The sequence below is a fragment of the Rousettus aegyptiacus genome, unplaced genomic scaffold (genome assembly GCF_014176215.1).
Source record: "Rousettus aegyptiacus isolate mRouAeg1 unplaced genomic scaffold, mRouAeg1.p scaffold_m13_p_1, whole genome shotgun sequence".
NCBI lineage: Eukaryota > Metazoa > Chordata > Mammalia > Chiroptera > Pteropodidae > Rousettus > Rousettus aegyptiacus.
The window spans coordinates 25,836,561-25,858,514 of record NW_023416284.1 but is presented as its reverse complement, the minus strand read 5'-3'; the positions used below and the strand labels follow the sequence as shown (position 1 = coordinate 25,858,514).

The following is a 21,954-nucleotide window of genomic DNA, read 5'->3' as shown; positions in this document are numbered from 1 at the left end:
GACAGCAACTTTAATGAAAGAATGCTAGAGTCGTATGGCAGATTATTCCTAGACATTTGAACCCACAATTATTATAAATTACAATGTTAACTTTCAAAGGTATCACTTAGATACTATAGCAAATGCTATAAACACAGAAGCTCAAATCCTCCTCATAACCACCAGGTGGTGTTCTCTGCCTGAAATTTTGTACCAATAACTTATTATCCTGATAAACTCAGATTATCGTCTAAAAAGACTCTCGGTCCCTTCAAATTCTTAGACAAATCTGCACAGTAGGTCTGCCATATAGCTAAGAAACACACAAATGATTCACATACTTCTTTCTGTGGCAGGAAGATACATAAACACAAAAAGAAAAACCTAAACGGATGCGAATGAGGTTTCATAGGGCGCTGTATGTCTATTCTGGGTTATACTTTTCATAAAGGAAGTCAGACAAGGTCTAAGTTATATAGGTTTAAAAACAGTACCAAAAGTTAATATCTCACATTTATCATTTTACCTTTGGTCTAGATTCTAGAAGTCATGATAAGATAGTTAAAATATGGTTGTTTGCTAACAAAATCGGAAGTTAAGAACATTAATTAAAAGTAATCTGTAGAGCATAGGGAATATAGTCAATAATATTGTAATAACTATGTATGATGTTGGGTGGGTACTAATCAGGGGGTCACTTTTTAAGTTATAGACATGTCTAATCACTATGCTCTACACCCAACACTAATATAATATTGAATGTTAACTGTAATTGTAAAGCTGTGGAACGTTATACCATTTGCCTCCTGGTTATCAGTCTAGAGAAGGTGATTCCAAATCATCTAAGCCATTATCACAACTGTGGAATGCCTCTGATCCCACTTGAGAGTATTCAAAGCCTCTTTGCCGCTGAGGAATACAAGACTAAGATCTGATGCTCTGGAGCTACTAACAAGGTAACAAGGCCTCAGTACAGAGACACAGGCAATAGTATTTTCACAAACAGTCAGAGGAGAGCCTCCCCTGCCCCCTCCTACATCCCTCCCACAACCTTTTCCCAGAGAAACTGACAGTTCGATCCCACTCAGCCTCCTTTAGTTGTAAGTTACTAGATTTATTAGTCAATAGCTGCATAAGAGAGTCTGAAATTAGAGAAGAGGAAACCACAAGAAACAAAAGTTACTTACATGGTTGAAAATGTGGGGAAATGGTATCATTATTAAAAGTTCAATCTTTGTAGCCAGGAAAAACTTAGTTTTGTACGTTGGCTCCTTCAATGATTAGTTGTGACCCTCAGAGGGATATTTAAACTTTTTAAGTCTCGGCTTTCTCATTTATAAAATGTGTACAATAATATCTACCTATTTAGAATGTAAAGGGATAATAATAAAAGAGAGCTATATGTAGACTTGCTGGCAGCATGAAGCTGTTGAAAAGCTCTTCAACGGAAGGGTCAAGAAAGGGAGGGAAAATCTCTTCCATCTTACATCCAAGCCCTGATGAATCTACCTTGGAAACTTTCCCAGGATCTTATCCATCTCTACCTAGACCTTCTCATCTCTCACCTATAGACATTCATTCTTTTTAACATTATTTACTGAATATCTACTATGTGTCAAGCAATCTGTCTGCTAGGTATTAGGGATACAAAGGCAGAGAAAATAAAAATGAGATTCCCGATTCAAAGAGCTCACGGACTAACAGCTAATTGGTCTCCAGACTCCCACCAGAATAATCTTTCTAAAACACAAATCTATATAGATCAGGCCTCTAAATATAAACCTTTCATGTTGTCTTATATATAGAAGTGAAAATATAAATTGGTGCCAGTTTTCTGAACGGCATAGTACAAACAGGTCTCAGTCTCTTGCCACAAAACCTGCTCTTCCTCCATTTTTTTCTCCCCCTTAGTCAGTTACACTGCTGACCACTCAAGTGCATCATTCAGAAATTTAAACATCTTTGATACCTCTCTCCTTCAACCCTCATACCATCACCAACACCAAGATATCTCACAAATCAGTATCTCTTCTCTCCATTTGCAACACTATTTCTCTAATCCAAAATCACCGGATCTCTTAGACTAGTGCAATAATCTCCTAATGTCTCCATTTTTACATTTCCTTCTCTTCCAACCCCAACCAAAACCATTCTCCACAAAATAGTCAGCTTGAGCTCTTAAGGAAGCAAACATCACCTTCACTAGGCTGCTTAAAACCCTTCTATGGAAGGCTTCCTTCTATCACTATTGGATTAAAGAATAAAATCCTTAACATGGTCTCCATGATCTTATACAATCTGGTCCATGCCTACTTCCCCAGCCCTCAACTCTGATGATACCAGCCTTCTTTCATTTCCTCAAAACACTTTCTTTACTTAGGGCTTTTGGCCTCTGTACATGCTGTTCCCACTACCTAAAAAGCTCCTTCCCAACTGTCATCCACCACTTGTAGCCTGGTCAACTCCTATACATCACAAAAGTCTCAGCTGAAAAGTTTTTTCCTAAAAGGAGCCTTTCCTTGGCCCCTCAGTGTAGACCAGATTATAATCTCTCTTTCCATCTTTCCATTTGATTAAGTAGAGTAGAGTAGAATTAACCACCAGCTTTAGCCATTATCAACATCTGGCCAGCTATATTCCCACCACTTTCCCTCACCTCCAACTGTGGAATATTTTGAAGCAAACCCCAAATATCATGCTATTTCTTCTGTATGTACTTTGGTATATACCTCTAAGAGATAAAGACTTTTTAAAGATAATAAACTTTCATTCACCCTTTGCTTTGGTATATACCTCTAAAAGATAAAGACTTTTTAAAGATAATAAACTTTCATTCACCCTTTGCTTTTTCTAAGTTGTACCACATTTTATCATGTATTTATTTGTCTGATTGTTTAACATGTCTTTCCCACTAAACTATAAGTGCCACAAGAGTAGACAACAGATTTGCAATACCTACTGTCATATTCCCAGGGCATAGCATAGTTCCTCACACATAACAGTGAGGCAAATTTTTAATTTTTAATTAAAAATTAATTAAAAGTAAGTAAATCCTTTGATTCCCCCTCCCACCACTTGTAAGAATTCATCAGGGAAACAACAGGTCAAGTATGCAAAGAAATATACTAAGAATGCTCATTAATATATTAAGAATGTTCTAATAAAAATTAGAAACATTAACAGATTACATAAAGGAATTATGGTATTACTACACAATGGAGGAAAAATTTTGTAGCTCTCTATTTAATAAAGAAATCTCTACATGTTAATTTGGAAATTCAAATTCCCCGGGCTCTACTCCAGACCTACTGAGTCAGAAACTCTAGTGGTGAGGCCCAGCAATCTGTTTGAACAATCTGTCAAGGAATTCTGATGCAAAAGAAAAATCAAAAAAGAAAGAAAAAAAGAAGAGAGAGGGGGAGGGAAAGAGAAAAGAAGAAAGAGGAAAAAAGGTTATTTTAATTTTAAAATCTAGTTTTAAAACAGTACATACAGAATAATTCAATTTTTGTTCAAGAATGTGAATAAATGTATATGTATGCACAGAAAAATGTCTAGAATGGTATATGTAAAATACTAAAAACTATTATTTCTGGGTAGTAGGGTTATGAAATATCTATTTTAATTCCTATATTTTTATATACTCTGAATCGTTTGCAATTAACTTGTACTGCTTTTGTAATGAGGGAAAAAAAACAGTAAAGGTATTTTAGAAACAACACACTTACTGTCCATGGCTCCTCACTGGCTACAGGATAAGTTGATAGTCCTTAACATGACATTATAAAGCCCTTTAAGGCCCTGTGCACATGCTGAGCAAGCCATCGCTCTGAAATATGCCACACACTCACATCCTTCTTCTTACCTGGAATGGCTTTCTCCCCCAACTATCTGCTTGACAAACTTCAAAATCTAGTGCGCTGTCACCTCTTCTCTGAGGGCCTCCAATGGAATAAATCTTGACCTTCTCTATGGCTAATAGCCAATGCATGTTTTGCTCTATTAATACTTAGTATCTCATTATAGTTAGTTGCTTACAGGTCTCTCTTGCCCTATATAGACTGTGAGGTCTAGGAGGCAAGGACCATGCCCCTTTATCATTTATCCCACTTAGCACAATGCTTACAAATAGCACATGCAAAATAAATATTTGTTAAATAAATTCATCAATAAGATAAAAGCATACGATTTTTTCCTGTTTTTGGAAAATGAAAGAAGATGAGTTTTCAAACACCTTAAAGGTGAAGCAATCACACAGAAAAGGGATTAGGTTACTCTGGTGAGGTTCCAAAGACAGAACTAGCATCAATGAGTGAAGCTGATTTTAGCACACTCTGGGGAAGAATCTTCTAATAATTCAGGTTGTGTGAAAACAAATGCAGCATATCCAGTAAGTGCAGGTATTCATGCAGAGGCTGGATGATCAGCTTTCAGGGATGGTAGAGAAATGATCCTTGCACAGTGGGTGGGCAAACCATGAGCCTTAAGATCCCTTCTACTACTGCAGTTCTCCTAGCTGATTTATTGGTGGTTTTTAGGTCCCTTCCTGTTTGACTGTCAATGGTTCTGAAAATGCAACATGAGAAAATCAATTTATGAAATGTTAGGACTTGATGAACCTAAAAATCTGAATCAAATTCAGTTCAAGAAGCCTGTATCTGGCACGAAAACTGGTTTAAATGTGACAGATACACAAGGAAAAATCTAAATCAACAAACTCTGATTTAAAAACAGAGGTTAATTCTCTTCGATTTGGTCTATCATTAACTCTAACATGTTCAAGTGAAAAAGTGAAGAAAAAATATTTGTTTTAAAAATAAGTCTAAAAAAAAGAAAAAAAGAATAATTCTAATGCCAGTTACTTAGTTTCACTCAGTTCCCTCTGGCCTCTGAATTATTACAAAGAATACACAGAAACACCATTGCCATCTTGGAGAAATTAAATAGGGCTGAGAGGTATGTATGTTTACCAGCCTATTTCATCTATACAAAAGAGATTTCACCTAGTCCCTTATTCAAACAAAAACAAAAACATAAGCAGTAACCTTGAACTTCTGTAAGTACAAACATTTTCAGGAACCAGGAGACCAAAATAAGACTTACTCAATCCACCTCTGCTCTCAGAATGCTCTGCAAGAGAAGTCCCTTCCTATCCGGTCCATCTTGCAAGAATGTTGTTTCCTTTTCTCAAAAAGAGACACTATCCACAAATACTGACTGAACGACATCAAGAATATGTAATGCAACTTTACAGAGAATTGATCAAGGAGGGACCTGAGAGGGTGGATGCGCCCCTCTCCTTCAGGTACCCAGGGAAAGAGGAGGGTTAAACTGTGAGAGCCAAGGGACCTGGGGTCACATTCAGGTTTGATTAAGCTCCCACCAGCAGCAGCCTCCGGAACATCCACAATTACAGGAAAACATCTGCTTGTCTTCTCTCTTTAAAAGTAATTTTGATTTATCTGTTTTTACTTATTGACTGTTATTTAACTAGTGCTACATTTGCTTTTATTATAATTCCTAAGATAGTATTCAGTATAATGCTTAGGGGTATACTATTTCTACTTCATTGGACTACTCTAGACAATGTAACTATTATTATTTGACTGAAATAAAGATCCACTATTCATTGAAGTTTGACATGACCAACTGGAGACATTTGAAATATAGGAAATGCAATGAGCTGTTATTAAAAGTCTATCAAAGTAACTTAATATGTATCTCGATAAATTTTGATTGGTTTTAAAAATAATTTAAAATAAATAAAAACTAAACAGCAACAACACCCCTAGCCAGACTTAGTCATATTTTTATTAGTTAAGCCCTAAATTCATAGGTCAAATTAAGGGAAATGACATCTTGCAATTATGGTCTTGCTCCCACAAGACCATTGTAAAAGTTGTAGTACATATTTCTGGACCTCCAAGTGGGAAACCCCATTCTTTCTGGAGAATCTTGAGTTCCACCTGGAGGATGATGTCTCTTATTACGCCAGCAACCTCAGGAAGGGGCCTGAGTGCCTACCTACTGAGAAATGAATAAAAGAGCCCTAAGTAAGCAGCAGCACAGGAAGGCTCGTTTGGTTTTTACTTCTAGGTCAAGTTCTCTAGAGAGTAAATCCTGGGAGGTTGGACCTTAGACAGCACCTTACACCTATTATGCCTGAGAAAAAAGAAATCAAGCAAGGTAATTAAGAATATACACTGGTCCTATAAAGGTAAGGCACAGGGATCTCAGACTGTGACGTGGAACAGGCACTGGGGACAAGCCAAGGTAGGATCAACAAGTAAACCTTAAAAGGGTGACCTTTTTTAGTTTTGTTTATTTTGTGACCAATTCCCTTTTTTGTTTCCCCCTTGTACTCAAAGTTCTAAACAGTCTTTAACAGGGCTAAGGGGGAAAAAAATTAAAGGAAGTGACTTCTGTCTATATATGAAGCAGAGCTTTAGAGCAGAGGAAGTAATATGATGAAAGCATCAATGATACAGAAAAAGCAACCCAAAATGGGAGAGAGAAGCAGGACATGTGGGGACCACCTGGGAAACTTTTCATCTCTTGAGGATTCTTCTTCCTCAATTCACATTTTGGAGGTTCTCCGTTTTGACCAATAAGGAAAATTGGACTACTTACAACTTTCTGGGTCAACTTAAGATCTCTGACAAGTAGCTTTACAGGGGCTATTATTTCCATTTGCAAAACATCATTTTCTGCAAGTCTTGCTCCATCCACTTTTTCCATCAAGACTTTTCTCTTTTTGACTCCCACAGTACTCTGTTGTTCTCCTGTGGCACTCATCTTTGGTTCGTTGTTCTGTTTTTGGGTTTTATTTTGTTTTCGTTTATTTTTCTGAGCTCCTTTGGGTAACAACTGCCTAAGTTAGCATACTTTTTAAAAACTTACTGTTAGTATTTTTTTTATAGGGACTTGAGGAACAAATTGCTTATTACTCAGAGAATCATACAAAGGTAATTAAATATCTTACATAGAAAGTTGGGAAAAGGGTGTCCTCAATGTTCCTTGTCTCCAGTTAGCCTGTGATATTTTGGCTCTAGCCAATTTCCTCTGCACAAAGACCCTGCTTAAAGCATTTATGAATAAGCCAGAAGAGTGGCAGCTGAGACATGGCTTCTCTGAAAAGGGGAGGGAGGAAATAAAAAATAGCTGCTTTCACTGGGGGCAGGAAGGAGATTATTTCATTAGGAGCTAAACAGGGAGACTATCTCAGTACAAACAATTGTTTGGTTCAACAGCTCCATGTGGCCAATTACTCCAGCAAAGACTCAGCTGGAATGGAACTCAGAGCTTGCCAGGACTGAGGGACAGGGACTGACACAGGTTCAAGGGTCAGCTTCATCACGGTGTTGGGATCTCAGAATGTCCCAGCAAGGATGTTCACAGAATACGTTCTACCCAATCAGCACACAGCATCATTCTGCACCCAACTTCGTGGAGAATGTGGATTTAAAAGAGATGAATCAAAGATGGAAGTGGGGCAAATGCAAAGTTACCTACCCTAAAACTGACAATTTTATAGCAAACATAACAAGTATAAAATTAGATCTCATAAGAGAGCTAATGCATTTCAATCATCATATCAATGGTTAACAGCAGGCTGAAGGAGGAGGTGGGTAGGGAGGGATTGCTAACAGCTAGGCACCCGTTACAAAGCCTGCCAGGTAGATCTGATATTTCAAAACTTGACATTATAATTGAACTAATTTCCCATCACTCGTGACCTCACTTCAGGTAACAGGCACTAACTTGGTTCGCTAGAAGTCACTTTCTTCACTCCCTGGGGACATTTAGCACTTTACATTTTCAGCTTTACTTCAGGTTAAAGTCTTAACTTCCTCTTTGCAATAACCGGTATCTACTCCTATTCTGAAAAAAGTATTAAAGATGCAAAGTGAGCCTGACCATGTATGGTATGCATATCTTTAAAAGAAGCTACTAAAAGAAGGGTGATATGGCCATGAGACGTTATCCTCCAACCCTAGGCCAGGTAATAAGCAGAAGAGAAACAATATGAAATAGATATTAAAAATAGCCCACATTCAAACAGTACCACTTCTTCCCTCTAGAACAGTGGTTTTCGACTGAAGCAATTTTCCCAAGGGGCAATATCAATGTCTGGAGACATTTTTAGTTATCACAATGCACAGATGGTGGGTGGGGCATGCTACTGGCATCTAGTGGGCAGATACCAGGGATGCTGCTAAACACCCTGCAATACAAAGGACAACCCCACTACAGAGAAGTAGCCAAAATGTCAAGAGCACTAAGGTTGGGAATACCTATTCTACAGGAACCATTTTTAAGTCATTTAGTTGGGAGCATGCGAGATATAAGATTATGCCAATTCTATGAAAAAGCCTCTTCTCTTGTTCTGTAACAAGCAATTCAGAGTACTAGAATTCCAAAATTTAAAAGAACCTTAAGAATTACTTAGTCCAAGCACATTGGAGAAATAAAGGCCCATTGAGGTCAGGTCATTTACCCAAGTTCATAGAAATCATCAGCTGGACTGGAATTAGAATCATCTCTAAACACCTGCAATGTGTGTTATACATAGTAGATGCTCAATAATGGTCACTAAATTGATATCCTGCTCTTTCAGTGTTCTTTTCTATTACAGTTCACTCTCTTGCTGAGAAGCCCGGCGCCTGAAAGTGCATGAAGGCTCATTCACACCACTTCCCATCGACATTCCTCTTCCTCCAAGGAAGTGCAGAAGTGGAGGTGTGTGACACAATACAGCTCAAGAACCAGTGGCCAAACACAATGTTTTGCAGCAGCTTGCCTAACACATCAGAGGAGCCCCGACAAGTGGCAAACGTTCGGAAAAGCAGTGCCAGGTTAATTGAATCACAACCATATCCAAACAAGCTAGAGAACTTTCATTTCTAAACAAACAGCAGAAGAGAAATGAATTCTGGGATCAAAGTACAGATGGTTAGTCCAATGGCATGTTGAATGTTAGTCATCAAAACAGCCCTGGCTTAAGGGGAGAGACCGAAAGGTGGCGATTTGCCCTTTCAAAATGAAAACACACAGTACAGTGTTTCAAAACCTAGGTGTTTCAAAATTGGGTATAATGAGATCCAGGTCAGAAAGTGTGGCGCAAGGGGGCGGGGCAAAGATGCTAGCCATGTGAACAGAAAGGATCCCACAAAGCAAACATTATGTAGGTAAACCCAGGACAGGTCTCTAGGAAAAAAATCACAGCTTCAAAAGAGCCAAAGCAAGGTTCTTGAAATTAAACCTGTTCCAGTGGGATCGAGAAAAGCTTCTAAAGCTGCTGCAAGGTTATTATTAATTTCAATGGCACCTGAGAACAGTGTCTAAATATTTACTCTCATCCCACAAAAAGGCTAAAAGGGACTGCTATTTCAGCCTCCTTTTTCAAACGCCATGCTACACTTTCCCCAAGTTGATGTGTCACACTAAAAACCTCCTACTGAGAGGGCAGAGTACTAGCTTCGTGAACAGCTCCAGTTTTCAATGTGGCACAGATGCCAGAAGCACACAAAAGAAACAGCACGAAGAAGCAATTACCACTAAGCAACCATGAGATTCACCTGCTCAGCTTCTTGAACTGGCACAGATCTTCAAATATCTGATGTAATGGTATGAAGGTGACTTTCAAAAAAGAAACCAAAAAAAGCACATGAGCTAATAAACACACATTAATAGAGTAATAGTGTTTATGACGGAAACATTAGACACTGTGTGCCAGACACTGTGCATTTGGTCTACAGATATAAATGGGACAATTCCTGTCTTTATGGAATTTACAGTCTAAGAAAAGCCCTTGAAAAAATGCAGTAGCTATCATCCCCTTTCTACCAATGTAGGACCTCTAACCCACCTTTCCAGTGAACTGAATTTAAGTGTAGGAGGCCTGTATGAACATAAGATGCTGATCAATAGCACAATATTTCCACATACCAAGTATATAATGTGGAAGACTGTGCATGTGATATAAGAAAATATCTTAGCCCATCTTGCTTCCACCGTGTGCCATAAAGCTATTCAAGCCAGGATTCTCCCAGCTCTCCATTCCTTGTCTTGACAGATGTCCACTGCGGTTAAGCACTTCGAAATGATAGTCCCCACAACAAGGCCATCTCTACACAGGCTCATCCCAGAGGACTCCTTGACAACTTTTTACAATTAGAAGACCCCATGACTACTTAACTCTGAACATCCGCCAGTCTAACAGCAATGCAAAAATTTACATTGCACCATTATTTATAATACAGAAAAACTAAAAACCAAAATGTCCCACGATTGGGCAAGAGTTAAGTAATGACCTATTCAAATGATGAACTACAGTAAAGGTATTTAAATGTTTTTAATGTCATGAAAAATGCTTATGATAAATTTTAAGCAAAATAATAATGATATAAAATTATTACAGTATAAATTCAAGTAAAAAAATGGGTGATATGGGCAATATTATCTGCATCATACTTCATTCTTCCCAATGATTTTTATCAAATATGAATAACCATCATCAGAAAAATTAAAGTTTTTGGTTTTTAAGAAATAGCATTTAATGATGTTTAGCTAATAAGCACAAGAACTCTGATGTTTCCCCCCCCTCCCGCCCTGCCCCCAATCCCTCAAGACAAAAAACAACTATCCTGGGAGTCTGTTCCTATGGTTACAAATCTTTTTTACCCTGTAAATACATAAGTCTGATGAAACTGAGCCCTATTTTTACTCTGCCCACAATATGGACCCTTGATTTAAGTCACTTATGTCAGGCTGCTTCCGTTCACAGACTAGGCTTAGAACCAAGTCAAAATGCTCAGAGGAGCTGATCTAGAGTCTGCCTAATTCCAGCAATGCTTTTAATGACACTTTCTCTCACATACAAACTGGGAAAGTTATTATGGCACTCATATCTATAGGAAAGAACTTTCTTCAAAATTCTCCTGGGTCTGAAACAGTTTCTCTAACCGAACTCCACATGCCTACCCTCAGAGAAACACAGTTTCCAGTCCCACAGCTATTCTTTCAGTAAAAAGGTTTTCAACATAGCAGAAGAGCCTGAATCTTTTAATTGTTACTTTCTCAAATCAGCTGTCACACTTAAATTGGTTTCCATTAGCTCTGCTGTTTACAGCTATTTTGAACAAAAGCATCATGGTAAGAACAGGGAGTTTCCTTCCTATTTCTCATCGGAGGGCTTGTGTCAGCTTTAACCCTAGTGGTAAAGTATCAACAAGATAAAGACAGTATTTCCCCTCCTTCCCCCATGAGCTTTATACTGCAGCCTAAGATGTCCCCAGCTCACAAGGAAAATTCCATAGGAAATCATTTTTTGAAGGCATAAGAACAAGAAAAACCAGCTAAACGATATTAAGACGATCTTTAACTCAAGATTTGAAACACTAGAGACCTTATTTCTAAATCCACACACTGGGGACTTCCAGTGAGACAAGAAAAGAGGAAGAACTTAACAAAATTTACTTCGTGTGCACTTCAGGAAGTAAAGTTGTAGGATTAATACATAAACCCACATCTAAAGTTGTAAGCTCTGTGGTAGAGGCTTGGGGATTTATGGTCTTTCCATCACTGGCAGCTGGTGCAAAAACACTGCATTGCTATTCAAAAAAAGGAAAAAAAAGGTGTTCAAGTCTCTCAAATCATTATACTAGGACAGACTTATTAGCTACAGCTGAAAGTAGGTCTCTCTTCCACCTCTATGTGCTTACTATTTTCATAAAATGAGAATGTTGCACATTTGTGTTTTGGGTGAGGAGAAATGAGGTGAAACCTGAGAAATCCAGTTTTCACTGCTTTGGAGTAAGAAATTTCATTTTGAAAGCACTGACTTGAAATTAAAAAACAAACAAACAAAGCATTCTTCAAGTGGGCTTATGAAATCCAGTACTCTCTCAATAAACCATAATCTACATGTACTTAAAAGCAAACTAGAATACCCATACAAAATATACAAACTGGGGGGAAAAGAGGGCTGTGATCAACAAAGATGGTTAGAAAACTAACATTACTTGAAAACGAAAAGTAGCAGCAATAATAAAATCCTGTTACTACCCAGTGATATGTTACAAAGGTGGGATTCCAGGGCAAGTTTCAGCCACATATGAGGGAGGCGAGGTGAAAGGGGTGTTGGACAAACTGAAAACAACCACCAGGACAACCTTACGCTGATGGATGGCCACAGCTGAAGGCAGATTTGGCTCATCTCTGTGGTTTTCCACGGGGCAGAGACCTGCAGTGCAGCCATTAATGGACCAGCATCCACAAAGCCTGTGGGGAAATACGGGATCCAGAAAAGTAGGGTAGGGAAGGAGAAAGTTTGGAAAACGGAGGAGTCAAATACAATAATGAAATAATGTCCTTATTAAACACGAGGCTTCAAAAATGCATAGATGTACCTCTTAAGTTGAAAAAACCTGGCTGAAAAAACCTGGTATTCTGGAAAGCAGTCTGATATGCTTTTTAAAACACCAAATTACATTTTAATTACATCTGGAATTAAAGTAATGCCTGTCAAGAAGAAATTAATTTTTGGAGAAAAGAGAAAAACAGTAAAATCTATGCAATTTTTACAGTTAGTAACTTTACTGAAACAATGAGGTCCCTTATCCGTGGCCTCTGCAAGAAATAAAAGCCTAAAAACAAATATACTCACATTCCACTGAAAACCTTTGCTGGCCTACTTCCACTAATTCCATTAATGGAGCAGGGGCCCAAAGGCAGGTGACCTGATTGACAAAAAAAGCATTTCTAGAAAGTGCTGAACTTGTATCATGTAACTCATTAAACACTTTATAATCAAGAAGAAAATTAGTAACAATAATTTAGGAAGCTTTGCCTTTAAATGGAGCAGCAGCAGTGTTCCTTACAAAACAAAATACTTTTCAGGTCCAGTATAGAAGGAAGTAGATCCAGTGATCTCACCTTCCTCCCCCAGTGCTAACCTATCTGAAGTTGGGGAGGGACAGACAAACCAATAAGACTAGTTAAATGATATGTGGCACAAGGAGAATTAGCTCCACCACAATTACCTTAACTATCAAGGAAAAAACTAATCTGTACCATGTTTTAAGGCTTTAATTCTCAAAATTCTTTGTAATTTGTGTTGCTGACCCAAGTCTTCCAAGCTGTAGATTGGACAAGCTCAATGTACATATACATCCTGCCTAAGGTCTCCCAGATATGACAGGGTGGGAACCTATTTTCTAAGTAACCAAATGATGAACTGCTTCTGGCAGGGACCAACAGTCAAATACAGATTCAACAGAAGCCAGTTTTCCTAGTCATACATCCTAATTATACAGGCAATGAATGAGTTGTTACATTACTTCCTGGGACTAATTATTATTTCAGCAATAGTTAAGATCCTTTAGAAGCACACAAGGTTGTATCTGCCTGAAAACTCTTTTTATCTTTTGTCCAAAATAACTCAACTATTTACTAATAAGGAGAAAGAATTACATCTTAGAAATATTTTTAAGTGCTTTTGCCAGTTTCCACTTGGATCCTACCCCTGCTCTGCTCTATCACAGAGAACTACATCTCCCAGGCTCCCTTGTCAATAGATTTCTGGGTAAGTTCCATCAATGGCAGGTACTGATAGGATGCAGGAGGAAGTGGGCAGGGGAGCCAGGGTTAATGCTCTCTCTCTTACTAAGTCTGAGTTACAGCTGCCACCAAAGAGCTCTTCTTTCCATGCTTCTATCTTACATCAGATAGCTCAGGCTTCAGGCCTTTGGTGACACCTTCTAATTTCCTTAAGGGTACAGTAGCTCCCAGGTGTTGCTAATCTCTGGGTTGCCTCACCAGCCTATTTACCTTCTAAACTCTTACATCATCTATGTAACCTACTCTGTATATTAAATTCCCTCTGCCTGTATCACCTAGAGTGGTTTCTAGTTCTGTGATGGGTCCCTGACTTTAAAATACATTTTAAAATTTAGCTTTCCTAACAATTAAACAAATATTCAGATAAACTGTAAAAAAATTCCTTCTAATAAGAAACAAAGGATTTATAGGTGACAAAATCAATTCATTCATTCCAACGAACATTACTGAGAGCCTGATCTGTGCCAAGCCCTGTTCTTGGTGCTGAGAATACTGTGGTGAACAAAACAGGCACAAAACCCCTGCCCACATGGAGCTTACATTCTAGTGGACATGTAACTGCAGTAAATTATAATTTTAGAAAGTTAAGCAATATAAGAATATTTCTTAACAAAGGAATCTGGCAAAAGTGAATTCACTTTAAGGTGTTCTACTCTACACAGACTTGGTTCCTACCTTTTCAATGTGGTATGCTGAACTGTCACATTCCAGAGGCCAATACAGAACTTCTTCAAAGTTAGTATCTACTTAAACTGGCCACTTGTGCTCAAACAGAAGTACAACTGTGATAAGGATTTAAGCAGACACAATAACAAAAGTTAGGCATTGTATGCTTAGAATGTAAAACGTATGTGTGTTTTATGCAGATTCTTGCTTGGCATCTTTTCACTGGGGATATCATTTGGAGGAATTGAGCCTGAGTCCATTTAATAAGTCACTTTATCCCCTGTCTATGGCACAGGTAGATTCCATCAACACGACATATAAAGCCAGCTGCAATGTACATAATGAGTAAAGTGCTGCAGTCACCAATTGCATGACATAATTCCAAGATGAAAATTTCAGGCAGAATAATAGAAACAGACAATGAGTCATGTGGTGAACAGTTATAAAGACAACTGTACCCAAGAAAGCTGCCACCTACATACCACAATGACATCAGATGAAAAATGCAGAAAGTAGTTTTCTCATTTACTTGAATGCAATGGATTTGCTGAAAAGTGTACTGAGAGATCAGGCTGCAGCTACCTGTTTATACATCCTAAGCACTGAGTAACCATGAGCAGACTTCAAATATTCAGTACTCATAGACTGCTTGAGTATAAAAGCACATTCGGCTTCAAAATCAATTTCATTAACTTCGGAAATGACACAACATCTATTGCTGCCATTTCACTAGACTTTTCTAAGATAATTTAATGTACTCATGAAGGTATATTTCAATGGAGATCTTGTGGGCATAATACTCAGACCTTTCTTGCTACTCAGCAATTAGAAAATGTTTCATATCTACGACGCTTATGATTCTATTTAAGTAGAGTGTGGATTTCCAATATTATCGGCTTCTTACACAACAGGGAGACTAAATCATCTTTATAATCTCAATATCACACAGCAAGTCAACTACAGAGCTAGGATTTTAACCTTATGGCCAGCCCCCCCACCCCACCTGCCTCATCCCTACCCACTCCCCAACGCATTGGCAAAATATATTAAAGAATCCACTCTCTCTGCCCCACAATATATTACCTATGGCAGCCTTTACACAGTATCTTCTGCCCAGAATGCAAAGTTCCCTAAATTCACCTGGCAAAGTCATGCTTATCATTCAAGACACAGCCTATTTGCCTCTTTGAAACCACAACTTCCTCAGGTAGATTTGTTTGCTTTCTTCGATGCTTTCATTTGGGCCTGTACACAATGCCATAATGTTAATTACTACATTACATCATTTATCTGTTTATACATCTACTTCCCTCACTGGACTGTAAAGTCTTTGAAACCAAAGACCCTACTTTTTAATCTTCATATCCTGGTACAGTGTGTGACACAAAGTAGGTGTTTAAGAAATATTTTCTGAATAAAAACATGTAATGTGGGATTTCAGGCTTGCTAAGAGTTTCCCCTAAAAGTTATAGCATTCTGTACTCGCCATCACACTGCCATGGAATATTTAAAGTACAAGAAGAATGAATAGCAAAGTATCTCCCAGGTTTAACAAGTTGATATTAAAGACAATCTAACAGAGACTTTGATATATTAAGACAATCCAATAGAGACTTTGATAAATTCCTTTCAGAAAAACTGTGTCAAGATAACCATGACCGTCATAGTTAAAAATGCATTAACTGTAAAGACCTGGAAGTTTTTTGTTCTTGGCTGGAGAAGGGTGTTGGACTAGAGATGGAAGCAAAACGCCTTCTGTTGTCTAGATCTGATGGAATTTTCTTAACCTCTCAAAAGGTGCCACAGATATAGCCAAAATAGTTAAAAATTGATAGAAAGTTCATGTTCTAAGAAATGATGTTTAACAATGATTTATCTATCAACAGAAAACAAATGCAAAGCAAAGCTAGAAATTAATTTACCAGAGTTAAAATTTAGGACTACCATTAGAAGGTTTCTATACAAAGACTCCCTCATCTAATCTTTCATATATAAGTTTGAAGAGTCAGGAAACATCCAGAGATAACCCTCAAGAAACCCATAAAGTGCATTTGCAAAAATGCCAGAACCCCCATAGATAGGAAATGGTTTGGCTTAAAGACTAGGGAATTATTGGGTGAGTCATTCTAACTGTGGCTTCCAGTAACCAGAGTATTTAAGGGAATAAAGGTCAGGAAGTGAAATGAAAAAAAAAATCAAGATTAAAAAAGATCGGCGATGGTAATAATAATGCTTACTTTTGTGTAATACTTTAGTTTAGGAGACATTTTCATTTTTCGAAATGAAAATTAAACTGAGAACGTTAGGTGGCGTTCTGAAGGTCACAGAGCTAAAATAGGCACAGTAAAGGAGTTTAACTAGGTTTTTCAACATCAGGTCTACAGATCCTTCCACTACTCTGCTTCTTTGCCACCTGAAGAGTGGGCTACTTTGTGCTCTGGATGAGCCTGAAACACTTTCTAAGATCCCTTCAATGAGAGATGTTTCCAAATCACGTAAGCATATCTTTCAACATAAATAAGATAGCCTAGGAATAGCCTTAGGAAATACCCTGAAAGAACAAATAAGCTCCTACTGTGCCAGAAGAGAGAATCTTCCTGTTCTCCAGGTTATACTATTTATTGAAAAATGCAAGATGTCATGCAATGTGAGTATTACGCAAATGTTTGCATGAAAGCATTGCAAAGAACTATATTTAAATGTAGTTGTTTGTCTATGCAAATAAAAGCCACATAAGAAATTGCCGATAATGGTTACTTCCAGGAAGGGAAAATGGTGGCTAAGGGATCAGAGGCAGGAAAACAACTTTTCACAGTACACATTCCCTTTTGAATCTTTTGAATTTCGAACCATATGTAAGTGCTACTTTTTTCAAAAAGTAAGTTTAAATTTAAGAATACATAATGTGAATTGGAACAGAGGCAATGGTGATTTAAGGCAAAACATTTCAGAGATAGGACACAGCAGAAGGGAAAAGAAAAAAATTATTATAAAATTTCTGTCCAATTCCAGAATTCCATGTGATGATTCACAGTCTGAAGTAAATATTCCTCGAGACCATCAAATGTCTTCCATTTTAATTCCCTTCTCATTCTTTAGGTCTCAATTCCTTACGAACCTTGATAATAAGAAAGGAGTGTCCCGATAGTGGACACAAGTATTCAGGTCATCAGAATGGTAGATTCTTTCATGTTAAATAAGATAGGGTCTAATTTAAACCAGTCTCTGAAGAGGTTGATAAGGAGTTATTTCGAGCACAATGATAAAATACAGAACTGCAGAGCTAAAGACTAAACTAAACCTCGGACTAGTAAGACCTCACGGAGGGTCTACCCCAAAATGGGACCTGGCCTCAACTAGGTAGTTACCACGGACATATCTGGAATTTTCAGGATGTCTGTTCTATCACTACTTAAATCAGTCCAAAAATTTACCCTAAAGGTCACAATAGCTTGAGGATTTGGGGTGGTGATGAAACCAGATCTTTAGGCCTAGAGCAAGTCATAGGGGTTTTATTTTATTTTATTATTATTATTTTTAAGGCAGCACCGGATTACTTTACTTTCCCACACAGGAATCACTTCCATGCCTGAGAGGTCCCAGAAATTGGTGAGTCTTGTGCTCAAGAGAGTTACCCCAGGACCAATAAAATTTGTACCACATAAAGAGAACACATTCTTATTCTCTATTCTGGTGTTTAAATTACATATTTTAAGATAACAACATTCTTAAATAAGTATAAGTTTTTTTAAAAAAAAAAAAAAGAGCTACTGCCAAAGAGTTATTTTGGAACATTACAAAAATACCTACTCATGGGTCTGCAGTCCAGGGCTACATCATCTGATTTATTATTAATGGATTAGCAATCATTCACCAGATCCTGTACAGTTAGCTCTCAATTTTCTAAGAATGGACATGAGACACAGAGATAAATTCAAATTCAAGTCTCATTTTAGCCAAGTGTTTAAATTCCTCCTCCCAATAAATATATTTTTCACCATAGCTAACAGGCAACTTAACCCACTGATACAAGTGTCTCCTCTTTCCATGATCTGACAATTGTCTACATGATCATTATGACAACCAAAAATCAAGAAAAAGGAAGAGGAAAATAAGTGAGAAGGGTTGAAAGAATAGAAGGGGCTAGATAATTCACAAACTGGATAAACTGAGGCCTCAACAAATGTCTTATTTAACTGAATTGAAAGATGACTGACACATTGTCATTTCATTTTTAATACTATGACCAAGTGACTGAAGCCACCAAGCCAAAATGTAAAACTAATTTGTGAAAAGAAATTGTTTCAGAAACCAGGATTCTACCATCAATAGCAGTTAATAAGGTTTACAAGCCAGCAGCTACTAGTTCTCATTAAGAATTAACTAATGTTTCATTACCTGATCTCCAGTAATGCTATCGATACGAGTAATGGAAAATTTGGAGGAAGAAGTGATGAATCAACCTCTCTCTTCCATATGCTATATCTTATTGGAATATGAGTAAGCATAAGAGTGGTATGAGAAATGGGGATGAGGGTGGTACTAATCATCGAAATGGCATCTAACTCCAAATGTAGCAATGCTCACTCCAGTGTGTTGCTTCACTGTGACTCAAGATCTGTCAACTAAGGACGTAAGGGAATTAGAGTAAAGCCAAGAGATACACTGCTAAATTTTAAACCAAATCTTCCAATAGATTTAAGACAAAATCTAACAAGAGTCAACTAAAAGAAATTAACCTACTCAACATATTGATTCTAAAGTGCTTTGGAAAATGCATTCTTGTTAATGCAAAAATTCAGGAGAGAAGTCTGGGGACCTGCTTTCCTAATGACATATGCCATTTATCTTCTGGTAGAGGGCACTACAATATACTAGGCATCTAAATCAATGTATCACCCCAACCCCCACCCCCTGTCCTCCTCACATAACCTTATTTTTCAAAAATAAAAGATAATTAGTGAAAGCATTAATTATGCATGTACTTCCTCTCTCAATACTGATAAATACAAATACATATGCATCTTTGCCATATGCTATATGGCAAAAAACTCTGGCAAATCCACTGCATTATGAACAGAAGTAAATTAACAATAGCTTCCAAAATATAACTATATCTTTCTCCCCAACCAAAAGAAAAAGAATTTTCTCAACTCTTCCAATTATAATCCAAAGAAATCATAAAGAAAATAAGGAAATAGAATGTTTATAGACACTTGTACCTATAAATTTCGAGTGCAAACATTTTACTAATAATCACGCTTTCCTATTATACTGATTTTTAATTGGACCAAATCATGAATCTTTGAGGGCACAGAAAACAAAGGCTAAAACTCTGCCAATTTATCATGACTACTTCACCTTTAGCATGGTAATAATCACCATGCAAGCAACAAACTGGATGCATCCCTTGCTTCCCTCTCTCCAGTGATTAAACGGATCCTTCACTACAGCCACAATCTGCTAGTTTCTGCCAGCACACGCGCGCGCGCACACACACACGCACACACACGCTAGGCCTCAAACGCACTCCACAAGCCAGGGCTAAGACTGTCTAGAAATCCGCACTGTCTCACTGCATAAGAAAGCTTCCTGCTGCACATATTCAGGAAAAAGAAATCCACCACCTAAGCACCCTGTCAGATCACAGCAAAGCTGTAAAATGTCAGAAGGACCTGCTAACCAAATGGCAGGCAGCAACAATTGCCACCTTTAAAAATCATTTAAGCACTTTTCCTCCCCATCATCATCTCACTTCCCTCCTCATCCCTCTTCTCCTCCTCCCTCCTTTCTCTCCCTCTCCCCCCGCCCCCGCCTCCCCGCCACCCCGACACACACACACACACACACACACACACTCACTCACTCACTCTGCAGTTCATCCGCAGCTTTTCAAGTGAAAGGCTGTGAGCTCTGGGCTGCCTCTGGCATAACAGTCAGCCCCAAACTCATTTATACCTCTTAAATACAAACACACTCACCTGCATACACCACGCCACTTCTATTCCCACCATCACCCTCCCCCCTCCTTCCGCCCCAACACCTTCGCCCTCGCAATCTCTCCCCACACCAATCCGGGCGCTGCAGAACACCTAGCAAGCTCAGCAGCAACAGCACTCGATTACCATTTCGGATGATGTGGGAGGTCAAAGCATCAGAAACCCCCTCCCCACAGAGGACGCCTCCTAGGAGCCGCCCGGAGGCTGGAGGACCCCTCGCCTGCCGGGGTAGGTGCACTACCTTTAGACTGGCAGTCCGCGCAAAACTTGTTATCTTCCTCCAGCAGCAGGTTGGCTAGGACAGCCTGGTACCGATCCACGTCCTTCACCGACTTGCCCGTCATGGCCAGGGTGCCGGCGGGGGCAGAGGGCAGCGCGCCCTCTTCGCCCCCAGGAACCTCTGCCTCAGTCCGGAGGTGAGGACTCCCGGTCCCCCGCCCAGGGGCACCTCCTGAGCGGGGGAGAGCCCTCTCCTCCGACCCCGCGCCCCTTCTTGCTTCAGCCGCGCCCGCCCCCCACTCTGCAGCCCCTCAGTGGGGCGCCCCCTGGCGGGCTTAGGGAAAAGCCGGGGAGTAGAGAGGAAGCTGCCGGACCAGAAACCCTCAGCCCCGGCAAAAGGGACTCTCGGTCCTCCTAAGTGCCGAACACAGAGACAGCCGCCTGGCCTGCCCGTCTGTCGGTCGTCAGTCCCGCGCCTCGGTTTCCCTGGCAGCTGGCGCCTGCTCGGCCACCACCTCTGCCGCCTACTTCCGGCAGCTCTTCCTCTCCACCTCCACCCAGCCCAGCCCGCGCATGCGCCCCGCCCCCACCGCTTCGTACTGGACTCTTCTCTGGGCTCCGCCTCTCAGGAACCAATCCGGGCAGAAGTGAGGGGAGGGGCTTGGGTAGGCGGAGGAAGAAGTGGACACGCCCCTTGCGTGTCCTTGGAAAAGAATGAATGGAGCTTGGCAGAAAGGGAGTGGAGGGAGTGGAAGAAAGTGCAGAAAAACAACAATGAACATTTACTGAGCTCTTACTACGCACCAGATACTGTGCTAAGCTTTTTACATGAATTATCATAATAAAATCCTCAAAACATCTTTGAGTTAAATACTTATCATCCTTATGTAACCTGGGGATTGTGGATACCCTAAGGAACTCTTTTTCTTTCCTTCAACAGCCAAATAAAAAGACCTAAACTTTCAACCCAAGATTAGGGAGACAGCGCCTCCTTCCCTAATTTTCAGAGGATTCTCATCACCTCTCACTTGGAATATCTGCTTCCACTGAATCCTGACAGAATTCTGGGTCCCCCTGTTCATTAGCTTTCTTGTGTTGACTGCCATTTTTGGACATTGTTTTGCCTGAGGCCTAGACACCTTTCTGCTGTCATTCCTTAAATCCTCCCACATAGTGCAGTTTTCTGCAGCAGACTTTTACTGAAGGTCATTTGTACAGGTGGTGTAGGGAGAAAAGTGATTATAGCATACCACAGAATAAGCCACTACTTAAAAATGATTATTAAATATCATTCTCCAAGGCAACCTTCACTACAGAGAATTTCTCAATGACTGTCTTTTCTTTAGGGCTCCACTAGCCATCTGGCAAATGTTTTCATTCATTCATTCACTCAGCAAATACTTACTGAGCAACTTCTAAGTATCAGGCACTTATGGGGGGAGAGGAAACAACATGATCCATTCTGTAGTTT

At 39.2% G+C, this 21,954-nt stretch overlaps 1 protein-coding gene across 2 annotated transcripts in view; it reads right to left on the bottom strand.

Annotated features, from left to right (window-relative positions):
* SMAP2 (small ArfGAP2) overlaps positions 1-21,025 on the bottom strand; it is a 38,390-nt gene extending 17,365 nt beyond the window's left edge. Inside the window, exons 1-2 of one of the 2 annotated variants that reach the window (XM_016140060.2) lie at positions 6,633-10,562; positions 5,565-5,567 (exon numbers count right to left, since the gene is read on the bottom strand). In XM_016140060.2, the coding sequence (XP_015995546.1) occupies positions 5,565-5,567; positions 6,633-6,774 (145 nt within the window). In that variant the 5' untranslated portion in view covers positions 6,775-10,562. Of the gene's footprint in view, positions 1-5,564; positions 5,568-6,632; positions 10,563-20,505 lie in introns of those variants that run through there. The other variant, XM_016140059.2, reaches the window with a different exon arrangement.
* Positions 21,026-21,954: the final 929 nt, after the last annotated feature.